General features: G+C 37.8%; 1 protein-coding gene across 2 annotated transcripts in view; it reads right to left on the bottom strand.

The window, feature by feature from the left end:
* The window catches only part of LRRC40 (leucine rich repeat containing 40), a 33,593-nt gene extending 15,553 nt beyond the window's left edge, over positions 1-18,040 (bottom strand). Inside the window, exons 1-7 of one of the 2 annotated variants that reach the window (XM_054981130.1) lie at positions 17,821-18,040; positions 16,524-16,705; positions 14,769-14,842; positions 13,864-13,993; positions 6,493-6,616; positions 470-612; positions 129-301 (exon numbers count right to left, since the gene is read on the bottom strand). In XM_054981130.1, the coding sequence (XP_054837105.1) occupies positions 129-301; positions 470-612; positions 6,493-6,616; positions 13,864-13,993; positions 14,769-14,842; positions 16,524-16,705; positions 17,821-17,971 (977 nt within the window). In that variant the 5' untranslated portion in view covers positions 17,972-18,040. Of the gene's footprint in view, positions 1-128; positions 302-469; positions 613-6,492; positions 6,617-13,863; positions 13,994-14,768; positions 14,843-16,523; positions 16,706-17,375; positions 17,432-17,820 lie in introns of those variants that run through there. The other variant, XM_054981131.1, reaches the window with a different exon arrangement.
* Between the last annotated feature and the right edge of the window lie 268 nt (positions 18,041-18,308).

Genomic DNA, 18,308 nt, shown 5'->3' with positions numbered 1-18,308 from the left:
TATTCAGTTTTTTTAAAAAAGGGGAAGTATTGTCTTTTTAATAGCCCATGAATAGTATAAATCTGGATTTCTTGCTCCAGAGCAGTGAAAACCACTGAAAATGCCTCCTTGCCAGTTATTAATCCTACCTGCTAATATCATTATTGGATAGGTCTAGCCGCTCTAAACCCTGCAGCAAAGTAATTTCATCAGGCAATGATTCCAGCTTATTGTCTCTAAGTTCCAATACACATAAGGAATTCAGATGCTTCATGTGTTCAGCAGTTAACACTTCAATCTGATTTTCACCAACATGCAACTCCTAGATGGATAAATGCAAACAGTTATTAAGTCTAGTACAATAAAATTAATCTCAACACCTCCTTCATATTTTGTTTGGTATAAACTACAAGTTTTTAAACACCTTCAATACTGCCATCTGTTACTTCATACACAAGCATCAGATTTACTTACAATGAACAACCCTTACCTTTAACAATTTGCAGGAAGGAAGCTCGGGCAGGTAATGCAATTTATTTCTCCTTAGATAAAGTTGTTCTAAGGATGCCATGCTTGCCAATTCAGGAGGTATAGTTTCCAAGTAGTTTTTAGTGCAATCAAGTTGTCTTAAGCCTATAGGAAAAAGCCAAGCATATTCATCAAAAACAAGTCAAAAAGAGAGTTTTGCTGAGGACAAACAAGAAGACATCATAACACCGCATACCTTTAACATGGTTTTAATTATCACACATCAGAGAACAATTAGGAGCAAAAACAAAAGCAACAATATTAAGATGGGGTAAGTTTTACTACATGTTATGGAAAGAGAACGAGAGCTTCACTGTACCTCACATTTCTTTTAACATAGTTCCACATTAAAAATGCATATGAAAGTGGTAGACCATGGGCTTTGAACAATCGACAGAAAGTTTGCAAGTGCTCTAATCTTACAAGTTATTTTTAAGGGCTTGAAGTCTTATGCCTGGGATATATAAAGGGGAGAAATATCAAATTGCTTGATCCAGACAGGCAGAAAACAGCCAAAAGTGTCCCAAATTCTAGATAAGAAGTGTATCCGTTAGCAGGTCATATTCATAAGGAAGATCTGAACATTCCTTTGACTTAGTCAGAGGGACTGAAGAACGGTCAATCGTTAAAGATGACTTTTTTTCCTGCCATCTCAATTTCCCAACGGATTAATTTTTTTCCTGCTGTGCTGTTTACATTTAATACTGCTTGCAACCCGGAGCCAGATTCATGTGTGGCTCTTCATCTAAATGGTCACAAATGAACTTGGCTACAGGCACACGAGTTCTCTTGGACCACTGGTTTGATTTATATCATTGCTCATTTTAGCCATATAAAGCTCTGTACCGAAAGTATGATGGCACTGAGCATTTCAAATGAAGTTGTAGAAAACTCTTGTTACTACCTAAAAAAAAAATTGATTATGGGTGTTAATGTAAATAAAAAAGATACTCAAGTTGATTAATGAAACAATGGTATATGTGATACCATATGACCCTAAAATAACACTATGATGCTCTTTGAAAGATATTGCTCATAGCATTGATTTTAGAGTTTGTAGTGAATTTGTTCACAGCTGCAAAGATGTGTATAGTAATTTATTGGCGAAAAACAACATATTATTACCATGGGTTTTTTTGGTAATATATTTTTATTGGTTTTAGTTCCAGTTCACTCTGATAACAGAATTAATCGAAATCTTACATTTTTTTTGTTACATGTTATATACCATGCAATTCATTCCATCTCTACAATTCCATCATATTTATATTACCTTTCACTAAGCTATTGTCATTGTAAGTCTACCTTCTTTTAGTTCTAATACTTTTCTCCCCACCCCCTCATTTAATTGTATTTTGCTAGCGTGCACCTAAGTCCCTATTTTATATTTTCGTTCAATCCATCTATACAACAGGATCCATTTTTGTTTCCCATTATGTCTACTTTCTTCTTTTATTAATTCTGTCAGTGTGTCTAGTTCTGCCATCTCTAAGATTTTCTCTATCAATTCTGCTTTTGTTGATGTATCTGTATTTTTCCACTGTCTGGCATATACTATTCTTGCTGCTGTTATTATGTGAAGTGTCAAATATCTATTTTCCCTATTTATCTCATCCGGCATTATATTTAGTAGGAACATTTCCGGTCTGAAAGGTATATTCACTTCTAGCGCCTCATGGAACAATTCATGTATCCCTTTCCAATATTTCTTCATTTTTTTACATAGCCACCATATATGGAAAAAGGTGCCTGTTTTATCTTTGCACTTCCTGCATTTATAGTATAGCTCCCAATCAGGTAAATCACAGCCTGCTTTCTCTTTGGAGTTCTGTAGGACTTTGAATCTTATTCTTGGTCTTTTACTTTGCCATATGAATTTTGAAATTATTTTATTTAGTTCTTGAAAATATGATTGATTTCTTGTAATTGGAATGGTCTGAAATAGAAACATATTTTGGTAATATATTCATCTTAATTGTGGCTATTCGGCCCAAGGTAGATATATGCATGTCTTTCCATTTATTCAGGTCTTTCTTAACTTTTTTTTAGTAATGTCTGATAACTGTCTTCCATTAAGCAGGTAACTCTGTTGGTTGTGTGGATTCCTAAGTACTTCACTTTTTTCCCATTGAAAGGTGGATTTCTCCATTAACTTCTTGATTTGTATATTTGTCATATTCTTGATAATTATCTTTGTTTTTTGGTAATTAACTTTCATTTCTGCCATTTCGCCAAATCTTATTTTCTCCATCAAAGGATCAATTGCTTCTATAGGTTCTTCCAGAATGCATATCAAGTCATCTGCAAATGCTTGTAGTTTGTATTCTTCTGCTTTTATTTTTGTTCCTTTTATTACTTCCGTCTTTCTAATTTCATTGTTTAGCACTTCCAATGTCAAGATGAATAGGAGTGGCGATAGAGGGCATCCCTATCTTGTTCCCTTTCCTATTTTTATGCTTCCATATTTCTCTGTTACTTGTCTTTTAATGTATTTATTATTCTTTTCGTAGATTCTTTCCTAATTTTTATGCTAACCATCTCCCTGATTTGTTTGCATTTTCAAAACAATTTTGTTTTGCAAATTTAATCTTTTTTGTGATTTCCTCCATCAAGCATTCATTAATTTGGTGCTGCAATATTTTTATTTTTGTTTTCAAATCTTGTATTGTAGGGTTTCTCTTTAATTCTTCTTCATTTTTCTTTATAGTCTTTGTCAATTCTTGGAGTCTCCATGTTTTCTCTTTCCTTTGCTGGGCAGCGAACCTCATTGCTAGTCCTTTAAAGAAGGCCTTGCTTGTATCCCACACTGTTGCTATGGCGATTTCTGGTTGTATATTCTGCTTAAAAAATACTTTGATTTCTTTTTTTGTTTCTTCCATAAAGTTCTTATTTTTCAGCTGGTATATATTCAATCTCCAGTTATACTTTTTTGTACATCCTGTCATTGTGGGTTGTGATCTGCAAAAGTTCTTGGTAATATATCTATCTCCATTACCTCCTTCATCAGGGTTGCAGAAGCCTGGCACATATCTATTTTTGACCATGATTCATATCTCTGTGAATAGAAAGTATAATCTCTTGTTATTGGATTTTTTGTTCTCCAAATGTCCACCAAGTTATATTCTTCTGCCATTTGTAAAAAAATTTGGCAGTTGTGTTGACACTCTTTTTGTTAATTTTGAAATTTTGTCCATTTTTCTGTCAAATACTGCGTTATAATCCCCCATCCAACAGTATTCAGGGTAATCATAATTTCTTATTATTTGCTGTGTTGTTCTGAAGAAGCCTTCTTGATGGTCATTCGGTGCATACAGATTTATTAATAATATTTTCTTTCCCTCTTTCTGAAACTCTCTTAACAGTAGTCTTCCATCTTCTGATGCATATACTAATTTTGGACCATATTCTTCCTTAAGATATGTTACTAGACCTCTCTTTTTCTTACTTTGATCCGAAGCTACAAAAGTTTTCCCCAGTCTTTTGTATTCCAACAATCTCTGGTCACTCTTTCTAATATGTGTCTCTTGCAAACAAATTATGTCTACTTTTAACTTCTTAAGTTGTGCATACGTTCTCTTCCTTTTCTGCGGTAAATTTAATCCATTAATGTTTACAGAGAGTATCTTCCTTTGCTTCTTATCCATTTACCAATTCTGATTTATTACCATTTTTTTTCTTCTGTCCTCTTGTTTTCAGTGGAGATAATTTAATTCCTTCCTCTGATTCTGATTCTCTTGATGTTTCTTGTGAAATCTCTTCTTCTCCTAAATTCTTTGATTTTTTCTTCTCCTTTCTTCCCTTCTTAAGGTTTCTCCCTTGTATGTCTAAAAGGTCTCTTGCTTTATGTATGGAATCAATTTTAAATCTCTGGCTATTATATGTAAAAAGGAGACCCTCTGAGGTAAGCCATCTGTAGTTGATTTCATTTTGGCTCAGTACTGAGGAGAGAAAGTAGTATTCTCTTCTTTTTTGCCTCATACTCCATGGCACTTCCTTAAGTATCTTTACTTCATTTCCTTTTATATTTAAAGTTTTATCTCTCATTTCCTTCTATATTATTTCTCTCATCTTTCTTTTTGAAAATTTCACATGTTCCTCTCTTGGTAGCTTGTTTTCCCTTGTAAAGCTTGAGTTCACTCTATAAGCAATGTCCAGTTCTTTTTGAAATTCTTCGTTTTCCATTTTCAAAATAGGGGCAATTGCCTCACTCTGTATGTCATTTCCTCCTTATTCTCTGGTACATTCTGGAACCTCAGCATGCAAGCTGCGCTTTCCATTTCCATTTTCCTTATAGCTTTTTCTGAAGCTGTCTATTTTCGAACTCTTCCACTTTTTGATTTACTATGTCCACTCTTTCATCTACTTTAGCAATTGATCGTGTCAAATTGGTTATTTCCTGCTTATTTTCTTTCAGTTGTTCCTGAAATTCATCCATTTTCCCCTTTAATTTGTTCTGATAACTGCGTAATGCTGTTTTGCACCTGTCCTATGCTTGATGTAAATGTCTGTTGTAAACTTTGCTGAAGGTCTTTTATAGCTTCCTGTGTCAACATCATGCCTATAGATTTTGATTGCACTGGAGAAGGATTTGGCTTTGTGGTTTTACTCATTTTTTAAAAATATCCTACCTATATATGTTATTGCAGTTAATCCTTTAGATTTGTGCTACACAACTATTATACCCTCCTTATTTTATCTTTTCTTATTAAATTACCTTGTCAAAACCTCCTATCACCCTTAAGCTATAATTGTATCACACTGAACAGTACTCACCTCACATTATCACACACATTGGGAGAGATTTCTAAGAACAAAATTTACACTATACGAAATTTATAGGACCAACTTTCTTCTTGTTTAACAGTTGAACATAAATAGACTGGCTTGATTTCCCAGCCCCTTCCTCCCCTTTCTTCCCACCCTTTTCCCCTCCCTCCAAGGAAGAGGGATATCCATCCCATTCTTCCCTCTTCAGTCCAGTTAGCTGTTTGTCTTTAAGTAATCACTCCAAGGAGAGGAGAGATTTCCCCAAGCTCCCTCTCCGGTCTGATTCATCTGCTTCGTGTATTCAACCTCTCCACAGTCTCTTTCACTTTCAGCTAATTTGTCCCTGTGTTTTTACATTGTAAGTATTTTCTTCTGCTCCCATTCTTTACTTATGTCCTTAATGTATTTCCTAACTTTATGAACTTTATTTTATTTACTCACTCAGCAAGTATTTTCCATCTTTGTAGTTTTATAATTCCAAACCAGTTATTGCCTTCCCCTTTGCAAGCCGCTCTTAGACTTGGAAGCTCCCGGCAAAAGTTATTTCTTCAGGAGGGGGGGGGCGGAATCCAGCCCCACCGTCCCTCTCCCTAATCCTACTCCTTTCCGAAGGACAGGGTCTTTATCTCCTTTCTCTTGTCAAGCACTATTCTCTTTATTTCATCAGACTTACATTTTTAGTTATATCATCCTCTCTTGTTTGTAGAGGTATTTCTCTTTGCATTCTGTCCGTCTCGGCGTTCGCAGCTTGTTGTCTGAAAATGGTGTCCTCCGTGATCTGTGATGTGAGGCAAAACTCCCAGGGTTTCAACTCCAACTCCTGGAGTGAGTCCCTGTCTTCAGAGACCCCTCTCCGTGAGGCCTCCCTCGAACTTGGGAGTTCCCAAGCCCCGAGACCACAGGGTTGGACTCTCCTGTCAGAGACAAGTCCCTCGGAGCAGTCGACTTTGCCACGCCATAACCGGAAACCGTATTATTACCATGTTGACTGGTTCAAAAGGATGTGGACTATTGCACTCTATTCAATAAGACATTTTACAAGATGACATTCTGGGATGAAAATTATCAAACATATTGTAACATCGATAATATTTGCAATATACAGGAATGAAAAGAATGTTGATCCCTGTTCATTTTCTGTTCTAATAGTATAATTCTGAATTTTATAATAATTAAAAATACCAGTGATGTACAAGGTACACTTAAGAACTCCCTTACTTTTCATTGCACTGATCTCTGATGGCAGACTGCTCAGTTGATTGCAAGCCAAATTGAGACGCACCAAACTTGTAAGAGAAGCAAAACTTACAGGAATGTTAGCAATATGATTACTGGAAATATCCTAAAGAAAGTGAGGAAAGAAAATTGTTTAAGAATAAAATAAATTAGAACAAGTTCTAAATGAAATACTTTGTCTAGAAAATAAGCAATGCACATTTTCTTGAACTAGCAATGCCATTAAAAACAAATTCTCTTTAGAGAAACTTCATCAAATTATACAACTCATAAACTTTGCAGTTGATTAGGTTTCCCTCTTACAGCTCTATCACGTATTTCATAGCAGCAACTACAATACAGTTACTAAATGTATGCATGGTGGGGATCTACAGTTAGTTCAGGATCTCTAGAATGTGTGCATATGTTCATGTAGCTAGAAACATACTGAAAAAACCACCCCATCACAGACAAGAAATCAATGTTGTTTTATTTTAGTTTAAACTCTGCAGCATCCTATATAAAGTATAAGTACAATATCTGTATCTTATATTGAACACCACTTAATCTAGAGGAATAGGCATGATAAATAATTACCTCGTCTACTATTTGCCTAAGGACCTATGCAGTACTTGTAGTTCCATGATTATTTCTCTCAAGTGATTTAAAAAAAAACAAAACAGAATGCAACTCCAGAGAGTACAATTAAAAAGAGAAGAACAGCGTGAATACTTAAAAGTTTCACCCTGGGAATGTAAAAAATTCCAGAGGTGGTTCATACAGAAGTGGTTCTAGGAGGGAAAAAACAGCCCCCTTTTTTCCAGCATAAGCTTCCTCCTTTACATGACAGCCTCTACCCGGAAATGTTATCTATATTTATCTGTTACCCATCTTTAGATTTTTAACATCTCCATTGATGTTCTAGATATCAGCACGATGACTCAAGATCTCTCTCTTAGACAGTAACTTTCAGTTCAGATCTCCGCAGTGTATATGTGGTTAGGAGTCTTTTTTACCTAACATGCTTCATTTTACAACTTTCAGTTCTTCTCTGTAAAAATTCTAACTATTATGCAAAGTTATGTAAGAACAAGTCTTACTAAGGAAGAATTATGATGTTTTTACAAAGGGAAGTGTTGTTTCAATATTTTAGAAGTATTTAGGTATTAACAAGCATATCCAGTGAATAATATTGGATTTCCAAAAAGCTTTTGAAATGTGTGTGTGTGTGTGTGTGTGTGTGTTTCTAGCATTATTAACTTTTCCAGAGATCCTTGTCATGATGAGAGCAAAGTACAATACCCTCAGTTTTGTCATTTTAGCTTCTAGGAAGAATTCAGGCTTGATGTGATCTAGAACCTACTTATTTGTCTTTTTGGTTGTCCATGGTATTGGCAAAACTCTCCTTTGGCACATTCAAGTGAATCAATTTTCTTCCAGTCAGCTTTTTTCATTGTCCAACTTTTACATCCTTACATAGTAACCGGGAATACCATAGTTTGAATTATCTTGGTCCCCAGAGAGACATCCTTATATTTAAAGATTGTTTTTCGTTCCCTCACAGCTGCTCTTTCCAAGTCTGAATCTTCTTCTCGTTTCTTGATTGCAGTCTCCCTTTTGGTTGATGATTGAGCCAAGGAACAGAAAAATTGTATAATTCCTCAGTAGTTATTACTTTTGTCTTGTTGTTCAACTGTAATCCTGCTTTGGCACTTTCTCCTTTAACCTTCATCAGTAGTCATTTCAAGTATTCACTATTTTCTGCCAGTAACATGGTGTCATCTGCATATCTCAAATTGTTCATGTCCCTTGCATCAATGTTCACTCCATATTCTTCTAAATCTAATCCAGCTTTCCTTATAATATGCTCTGCATATAGGTTGAACAGGTTGGGAGATAATATGCATGCTTGTCTTACACTTTTGAAATTACAGAATGGGCTCACTGGGTCCAGACAAAGGGAACAGACAACCAAAAAACCCAGTGCCAAAAGAATGAATCAGAAATCAACAAACATATCTTGTGGAATTTACTAAATAATCAGAATGCAAGAATGCTTATAATAATCTGCAAATGCAGTATACAGAAATGTTATCCAAAAGTACGAGAAGTCCAAACTGAAGAACGAGGACAGACAAATTTTTCATGTGCACAATGGCAGGGTCAGTAATTATTCTATTGCACAATTGCCCAAGTGGTGATAATATATTCCAGGAGACACAATAGATGACTAGCAGGGTTCCTCCACAGCCAGAAGAAAGCTGGGTATCCTCCTCTGCTACGGGTTTCAGCCAGCAGGTTTTCCAGTACCCGTTTCGTTGGTCACTTCATCAGGCAAATTGTCTAACTGGACTATAGAAAATATATTTATATATAACCATAATAAATTTATAAATATGTTAAATATAACAAATAGTTAAAATGTATACAACTTACTGGTCACCACATGATTCACTCTCTTACATGACCCAAATAGTAGTCAGCGAACAATGTCGTTAGGGAACTAATTGCCAATTACACTTGTTAATATACACGCTAGAGCCATCGTTAGGTGCGAGAGTTAACATCAATTAAAGAAATATGCAATATATCGTGAAATTAAAGGTATACATGCATATGTTTGCGAAAAACAGAAAGTGGCAGCGCAGCCAGTTATTACACAGTTGAAATCTCAACCAACCATATATCAATTCTCAATTGAATTAAATATAACATGACAGATCCAATTCATTATTCAGCCCGTGAGGGTCAAGACTGTTTAAACGGAAGATCCCAAAGGCTTCCTGTCCAAGAAGTGCCTTTTCCCCATCAGTGCGTCCGAAGATGTCCACCGTCCCTAGGACGGAAATTTTGAAGTCGTTAAACCGGTGGTTGTTCTGCAGAAAGTGATCTACTAGTGGGGCTAGTAGATCACTTTCTGTTTCCCCAATATTGTGCCCTAACAGTAGCCTCTTGTCCAGATAACAGGCTGCTCCAGCTTCTTCTAGATTTAATCCAGCTTTCCTTATGATATGCTCTGCATAGAGGTTGAACAGGTAGGGAAATAATATGCATCCTTGTCTGACACCATTCTGTTTCCCCATATTCTGTCCTAACAGCAGCCTCTTGTCCAGAGTACAGGTTGTGCATCAAAACAACCAGATGTTGTAACAACCCCATTTCTTTTAACACCATCCATGGTTTTTCATGATCCACACAATCAAAAGCTTTGCTGTAATATATAAAACATAGACCGATTTTCTTTAGAAATTCCCTGCTATGTTCCATTAGCCATTATACATCTGCAGTGTGATCTCATGTGTCTCTTCCTTTTCTAAATCCAGCTTGAACATTTGATATTTCTTGTTCCATATATGATAAGAGTCTTTGTTGTAGAATTTTGGGCATCACTTTGCTTACATAGGACATTAACATGATGGTCCGATAGTTGCTGCATTCTTTGGCATCCCCTACTTTTGGAACTGGAATGTAGACAGAGCATTTCCAGTGGGCCATTGTTTTGCTTTCCATATTTGGTGACAGCTTATTGTTAAGATTTTGATGGACAGTTTCTATAGCTTGAAATAAATATCTCTATTAGTATCTCATCTACTCCAGGTGATTTGTTTCTCCCAATTGCATTGAGTGCAGCTTTCACTTCACTTTTTAAGATTTCTGGTTCTTTTCTTTGTCAAACAATTCTTCTTTGAAGGTATCTGTCATTCTTCACCTCTCTTGTATATTTCTTCAGTGTATTGTTTCCATCTTTATTTTATTTTGTCCAGATTGGATGCTGTATTTCCATGGCCCTTTTCATACAGTCATTTTACAGCAGTTCAGATTCTATTCTGCTTCCCATAATCTCCATAGTTCCGCACGTGCAAGGGAGTCATGGGACACAGAATCGAATTCTGTCCGTCTTTCCCGAGTTTCCCCCCCTGCAGACATACCATGACTTTTTCTTGAAGATGCTGCTGAGTTGCAGCTGATGCATCCTATTGTGTGTGTGTGTATGAAATTCTTAGTACCTAATTGCATCTCCCGTCTCCTTTCCCCAGGCTACTGGTTGGCCGCCTACCAGTAACAACTCCCACCCTCCTCAGCTCTCTGAATCCCTTTTTTACCATTTTTTTAAAGCAATGGAAGGGTCGTATCACTGCTGCTTCATTCTCTCCTTCTGTCCTCAGCTATTGACACACATCTTTATTTTTCTCTCTCTTTAGCATTAGGAGAAGCCTGAAACAAGCCACAAGCAACTGAGCATCCATTCCCTCTCCTTTTTTAAATTAAGGGTGAGTCACAACACTGTGACTCCTTTAACCCCGACGTCTGTCCTGTTCCCTGATGGCAATCCACATTCCCCACTGATCACTTCTTGGGTTTACTTAATGGAACAAGCATGAAAAGCAGTGCAGAATGTGAGGAACCCAAGCCAATTCAGCACTGACTGGTGTGAATATGCAGACATGCTAACTTAAAGTATGCTGGGTGGAAGAGGCTCATTTTGATCTTTCAGCATTCTGAGCCGTGGTTTGAATTTCCCTTTAATATCCTGGATCTTGTGGAACAGATCTCTTGTTCTTCCTTTTTTGTTGTTCTCTTCTATTTCTTTGCTCTGGTTATTATAATAGATTTCTTTGTCTCTGCATGCAAGTCACTAAAAAGCTGCATTTAGAATTCTGATTCTATTTCTGTCACCTTTTGCTTTTGCTTCTCATGTCTTTAGCAATTTTAAGAATTTCCTGTCATCCATTTAGACTTCTCTTTCTTTTGGCTACAGAAATAGTCTTTGCACATTCTTCCTTCATGATATCTCTGGTTTCAGCCCATAGTTCTTCTGGTTCACGATCAATTAAATTTAGTATTGCAAATTTGTTCTTTATATGGTCTTTAAATTCTTCAGAAATATTATTTAAATTATATTTTGACACTGTGATTCTTTTAGTGTTTCTCTTCAGCTTTATTCTAATTGTTGATATTAGCAACTCACGAGCGATACTATAATCAACTTGTTTTAGCAGAGAGAATAGCGCTTTGATCATCTTCTGCTTCTAATTATGCAATCTATTTTGTTCCTGTGTTGGCCATCCAGTGATTTCCACATATACAATTGTCCTTTTGGTTGCCTGAAGCATGTGTTAGCAATGAACAGGTTGTTGGCTTCACAAAAGTCTATGAGTTGCTCTCCTGCTTCATTTCATGATCCTAGTCCAATTTTTCAACATTTGATTCTCCTTTGCCTTTTACTTTTGTGTTGCAGTCACCTATAATTAATTATCAGCATATCTTTTTTAGGTGTATGATCAGTTTCTTCTTGAACACTTGTGTAAAAGTTTTCAATTTCTTCGTCCTCTGCATCTGTAGTTGTGGCATAAACTTGAATGATGATTATGAAGTCCATGGAGTCTGATTGGTATTAATCAGCCAGATTTGCATTCTAGCTCTTGATTGCTTGTGCAATAGCTTTCCTCACACTTAGAGCAACACTTTTTTGGAGTTTGTCATTTCAGCAGTAAAATACTTTGTAGTTTTCAGACTGAAAATGTCCTAATTCAGTCCACATTCATTCACTCACACCAAGGATTGCATAAATGTTTCATTTCTTGTTTTATGATTCCATCTGTTGCACAGCTTTGAATGTTCCTTTTGTATCTATTCACATCAGCAACTAAACGTCCTTTCAGCTTTAATCCAGTCTCATCAATAAGATCAGTGCCATTCGTACTTGTCCTCTAGTCTTGCCCAGCAGCCAATTAAGTACCATCTGACCTGGGGGTCCTTCCAGCATTATATCTTTCATTTTGGACTGTTAGATACACATCTCCTCTACTGTATGTAAAACAATATACTCCTTAATACATTATGAGACTGATAAACTAATAACTAATAGGAATAGTAACAGAAGAGATGGAAGGATGACAGATATTTTTAAAGATAGAAATGGAGTCCAATAGAATCTTAACAAGAATGTGTCAACAAATATGGAAAACAAAATAATGACCCACAGACTGGAAACACTGTCTTCATTCTAGTTCCAAAAAACAGGGATGCCAAAGAGTGCAGCAACTATCGGACTATTGCGTTAATTTCCCATGCAAGCAAAATGATGCTTGGGATTCTACAGCAAAAATTCTTACCATTTATGGATTCAGGAAAGGAATTTATGGATTCAAGCTGGATTCAGGAACGGATGAAGCACTATAGATCACATCACAAATTTAAGATGGCTAATGGAACACACCAGGGAATTTCAGAAGAAAACCAGCACGTGTTTTATAAATTACAGCAAAGCTTTTGATTGAGCGGATCATGAAAAGCTATGGATAGTGTTAAAAGAAATGGAGGTGCCACAACATCTGATTATTTTGATGCACAATCTGTACTCTGGACAAGAGCCTACTGTTAGGACAGAATATGGAGAAACAGAATGGTGTCAGACAAAGATGCATAGTATCTCCCTAGCTGCTCAACCTCTATGCAGAGCATATCATAAGGAAAGCTGGATTGGATCTAGAAGAAGCTGGAGTAAAAATTGGTGGAAGAAATATTAACAGTTTGAGATATGCAGATCATACCACGTTATGGGCAGAAAATAGTGAAGACTTGAAACAACTACCAATTAAGGTTAAAGGAGAAAGTGCCAAAGCAGGATTACAGTTGAACAACAAGACAAAAGTAATAACTACTGAGGAATTACACAATTTTAAAGTTGACAATGAGGAAATTGAAATTGTCCAAGATTTTTTATTCCTTGGCTCAATCATCAACCAACAGGGAGACTGTAACAAGGAAATCAGAATGAGATTGAGACTTGGAAGAGCAGCTGGGAGGGAGCTAGATAAGATCCTTAAAGATAAAGATGTCTCTCTGGAAACCAAGATCAAGATAATCTAAACAACGGTATTCCCCATTACGATGTATGGATGTGAAAGTTGGACAGTGAAGAAAGCTGACAGGAAGAAAAATGATTCATTTGAAATGTGGTGCTGGAGGAGAGTTTTGCGGATACCATGGGCAGCCAAAAAGACCAATAAGTGGGTACTAGATCAGATCAAACCTGAATTCTCCCTAGAAACTAAAATGACAAAACTGAGGTTATCATACTTTGGTCACATTATAAGAAGACAAGATTTTCTGGAAAAGTCAAAAAGGCTAGGAAAAGTAGAAGGCAGTAGGAAAAGAGGAAAACCTAAAAGAGATGGCTTGACTCAATAAAAGAAGCCGTGTCCTCCAGTTTGCAAGGTCTGAGCAAGTCTATTAATGATAGGATGTTCTGGAGGTCTTTCATTCACAAGGTAGCCATAGGTTGGAGGCGACTTGATGGCACATAACACACACACACAGTAGTAACACTATCACCAGAAGAAAAAGGCATAACAAAATTTCTGTACTTACTAATTCTTCCAAACTGATGAGCTGTCCAAATTCATCCGGCAAGTGACTCAATTCATTGTGCTCCAGAAACAGACTCCTCAAATACTTTAACTGTATCAGCTCTTCTGGTATATCTTTCAGTTTATTATGACTATTGATAAAATAAGAATTAAGCAGTACATACTTGTTCTAAGGCAGCCATGCAAGCAAGTCCACTCACAAGATTTTTTTCTAGCCTGCCCATACCTATCCTGTTTATTGCCCAGTGCTCTCTCAAATGTGTCTCACTGCCATCAATGGGACTGACTAATTAGAAAATATACATAGAATTAAAGCCTTCAGTAATTTGACACACATCAATACAATTGCATAATCTAATCAATTTACAAAGACATTTCTCATTTAGAATTCTTACTTAAAACAGACAAGTATTTATTTATAAGCTTAAGTAACAAACTGTTTCAAAGTAACCAACTGAGCCAGACATTCATCCTAATAGTATAGAGAATAAATAAATCTTAATTTGTAAGGTACTGTGTTTTTAATACATGTTTAGAAAACTGTCCTTGAAAATCAAGTCAAGTTTTATCATGCCAAAGTTTTGGAAAAAAGAAAATAATTGCAAAATGTCATAGAAATAACTACATGAATGTTGGTATGTTTTTCATTAAATGTGTCGATGTATTTTCACAGTGAACTGCTACTCTTCTAGAAAATGACCAAATATTACAGTGCAATCCTATGGAGAGTTACTCCAGTCTAAGCCCATTGAAGTCAATCTTCAATGTTAATCGTTATGTTAACCTTTGAAAAAGATCACTCTGACTTGAAAAGGTACTCTTACATTAGAGATGAAGACCTGTACATTAAATCATTTCCCATCAACTTCACAAATATTTTCTACAACTTTGTACAATCACCTTTACCTCACATTAAGTTTCTGAAGATTTTCCAGTGATCCTATTGCAGAAGGAAGACATGTCAGTTGATTGTCATGCACCTGCAAAGAAATATAAAATGTGATAAAACACAGGAAATTTACAATTAATAGAAGTAGGTTCATTCACTTGTTGATCTTGTATCCTATCACTGAGGAATTCTTCACTCTAGAGACTTAAACTTTTGATTAAAGATGTCGACATTTATTCTATCAGAGTATAAGACATTGGCTGCTCCTGCAACATTCCTATGTGCCAGAAGACTTAGGGAATGATATTATGGTTATGTCATCACAAAACATACTAAACCAGAATTAATGTGTTTTATAGGAACTACATCTTATCTAGGGTCCATTCTTGGATCCATTCAACAAATGAGGTCTGGGAGTTTCACACTTGGAATTCCCAGGGGAGCCAAAGACTCAATTAAGACCATGGCACATAGGGAGAAGGGACATAAGTCTCTCCCACACACATCATTCCCCCCAACCTGAAACAGCCCTGAAGCTATTTGCCCACTGGGATAACTTAATATATATTGATAGGGCTGCACAGTTGATTTCCACAATGGCAAACAATAGTTCCCTGGAACCATTTCAGATTAGGAAAACAATGCCCTGGGGTGATGCTACAAAGAAAACCAGGCCCCCTGAGCACCTAGGAACTCCCAGGAAATGGAGAAGAGAATGATGAAAGCTGCATTAAGTCCCCACTGTGGAGAAAGGTGGGTGTATAAATAAAGTAAACAATAAATGTATCTGAAGATTGGGGTGGGGGGTAATTGGTGGGTGGTTAGGAAAGCAGGAAGAAGAGAAAGTTGAGGATATGTGGGCTGTCAGGAGGAGGGAAAGAGGAAATAGTGTGGGAAGGAGTATATGGAGAAAAGTGAAATCCCTTCTCCCCTGATGAGTCCTTGCAGGACTTAGGAATTGAGGTCAGAACTCCCAGACATCATCAGGTGACCCACGGATAAACCTGGGAAAATTATAACATGCAGTTATGCCTTTAGTTTTAGCCATTTCTCCAACCTGTGCTATTTCAAAGCATGATTACATGAAACCAAAAGACAGGAGGAAGAAAGTCATATTTATTAAGAATAGACTGCCCACATGTTTAGAAATACACACAAATGGAAATGTTCATAGTAAGAAAACTCTTCTACAGTGGATCTTGACAAAACTGAGTTTTTAACAGGAAGAGAAAGATGTGTACAGTTAGAAAACATCAGTTTCATTTCAGCAGCCTGAGATTCAGAATTATTCATGGAATTCTTAAGATTCCTAATTATTTTGGTCTTGAATTACCAATTTTATAGATTACATTTTATCCTAGTCTTCTTTCCAGGGTGCTCACACAGCATACACAGTTTTGATTGTCAACATTCTCCCTCCCCCCATAACATTTTATTTTCTTAATGACCCTGTGAGATCCCCTATACTAAGAGACAGTGATTGACCAAATCATTAGCAGGGGTAGGCATCTGGGTCTTGTCCAGGCATCTGGGTCTTTAGCCCCTACCATCACACTGGCTCTTATTACATAGGCTCACCATCTTGCCAGTTTTCACCTCTCCCTCCCTCCCTCCTCCACGATGCTAGCTGACTAACCAAGGTATCTCTTTACTGTAAAGTCTCTACATCTCAACACTCAACAGACATCTAACCAAGGAGTTTATTCTTTCTACTCTTTATCAATGCCTGACTGAATGAAAAGAACATCCATCAGGGTTGTGATAGTACTCACATCAAGCACAGTGAGAGCAGGCAGGAACCTGACATCTTCAGAAAGACGTGTCAATTTATTTGAAGATAAGTTTAGCTTGGTGAGATCAGTTTGCTCCCACCACCGATCAGCAGCACTAAAAGAAAGATTCTGGTAGGCTTCTTCTGGAGTATCCAAATTTATCTGCCATACATGTAAAGGTACTGCATGCAAACAAGAAACAATGTATAAATATAAACCTGTATCCAAGAATCATCCTCTTGCTTTTGTAGCTATAGCCATTTCACCAACCATTTTCACCGCTTTAACCTCCAAACAACAGACTGCAGAGGTACATAACTTTTAAAAGGAGGAAAACATTATATCAGTTTTCCTGGACTTGATCTATTTGTTATGTTGCTCCTAGCTTGTAAAAGGTTTGGTACAATTCTACATATACCTACACAGTGCCAAAAGTGGACTGTTCAGCAGGACTAAGGGCAGTTACATGTTCCTAGGAAGCAGGCTTACTTAATAGTGTCAATTAATGGCAGTTGCAATATCGTATCTGCAAGAACTGAGCCTTGACTCACAAAAGCTTACACTGAAATAAATATTAGTTTTTAATAGCAAGTTTTGAATCCAGAGGCACCTTAAGGGCTCACAAGATTTCCACAGTATAAGCTTTCAAAAGTCAAAGCTCCCTTGGTCAGATATCCTACTGAGCTTTCTTGAAAGCTTATATCTTAGAAATCTGGTGGGTCTTTAAGGTGCTCCACGACTCAAATCTTGCTCTTCAACTTCGGACCAACACGGCTAACAGCTAACTAGTTTATAAGGTGCCAGTGGGCTTTCCTTTTATTTTGCTTCAACTACAGTTGCGGCACAAATCACCTGTGAATGTAGTCTGCAGTAGCCACCCCGTTTCTTTTCTGAGAGAATTCATGAGAAATCCAGCCCCCGCCCGACATGTTTTAGGAAATTTTCCTCCTTCTATTGCCTTGTTTTGGCTCCGTGAGTGTGAAATGGCTACTGCAGCAAAAAGACTCGGGTCTCGTTTTTCAAACAAAAGACAAAGAAGCCTAATCCTCTGGTCACCAGAAAGGAGTGGTGATCCTCTGACGGAAGCCGCGCCCACGTCCCGTCCCTTCCCGTACTGCCCCCTCCCCAAGCCTGGCACAACCCAACCTCCAGCAGGGACAGAGGGGCAAGGCAGCAAGGTGGGTCCTGTTAGCCACCCTCCTCAGCTCGCTTGCCTTTCCCCCTCGGAGTCGGGGGTGGGGGGTGGGCGAAACCGAAGCAGCTTCTGCTTTTCCTCTCGTCAGAAGAGGCCTCTTACCTTCGGTCAGCTCCCGGCCAGACAGGTTTAGCTGGCCGCTCTTGCGGGCCGCTCGGATGAGCCCCTGAGGCACCTTCGAATCGCTCGGCTCGCCGTCCCGCCTGAAACCGGCGAGGGAATCTCCCGCTCTCCCTCTCCGCGCGCCGGACATGCTATCGTTCAGCCCAGCTGTTTCTGCCGCCCACCAAGACCTTCCTCGCTGCCTCTTAGCCCGCTTTTGCTTCACGGAGGAGGCGGAGCGAGCAGCTCAGAAGCTGCCGAGGCCAGAAGAAGCGGGCGGCGCTGTTGCTGCGCCTAATCGAAAAGCTCACTAGAATTCTTTTAGAAGGGGCGACATGAGAGAAGAATGCTGCTGAACTTACCAGTTCCGGGAGATTTGGGGGTAGAGCCTGGGGAGTGTGGTGTTCGGGGAGAGGGATCTCAGCACGATATGATGACATAGAGACAGAGTCCACTCTTCAGTGCAGCCGTTTACTCCAGGGAAACTG

Source organism: Eublepharis macularius, chromosome 5, assembly GCF_028583425.1.
Source record: "Eublepharis macularius isolate TG4126 chromosome 5, MPM_Emac_v1.0, whole genome shotgun sequence".
NCBI classification, from domain to species: Eukaryota; Metazoa; Chordata; class Lepidosauria; order Squamata; family Eublepharidae; genus Eublepharis; species Eublepharis macularius.
This window is presented reverse-complemented; position numbering and strand designations above follow the sequence as displayed.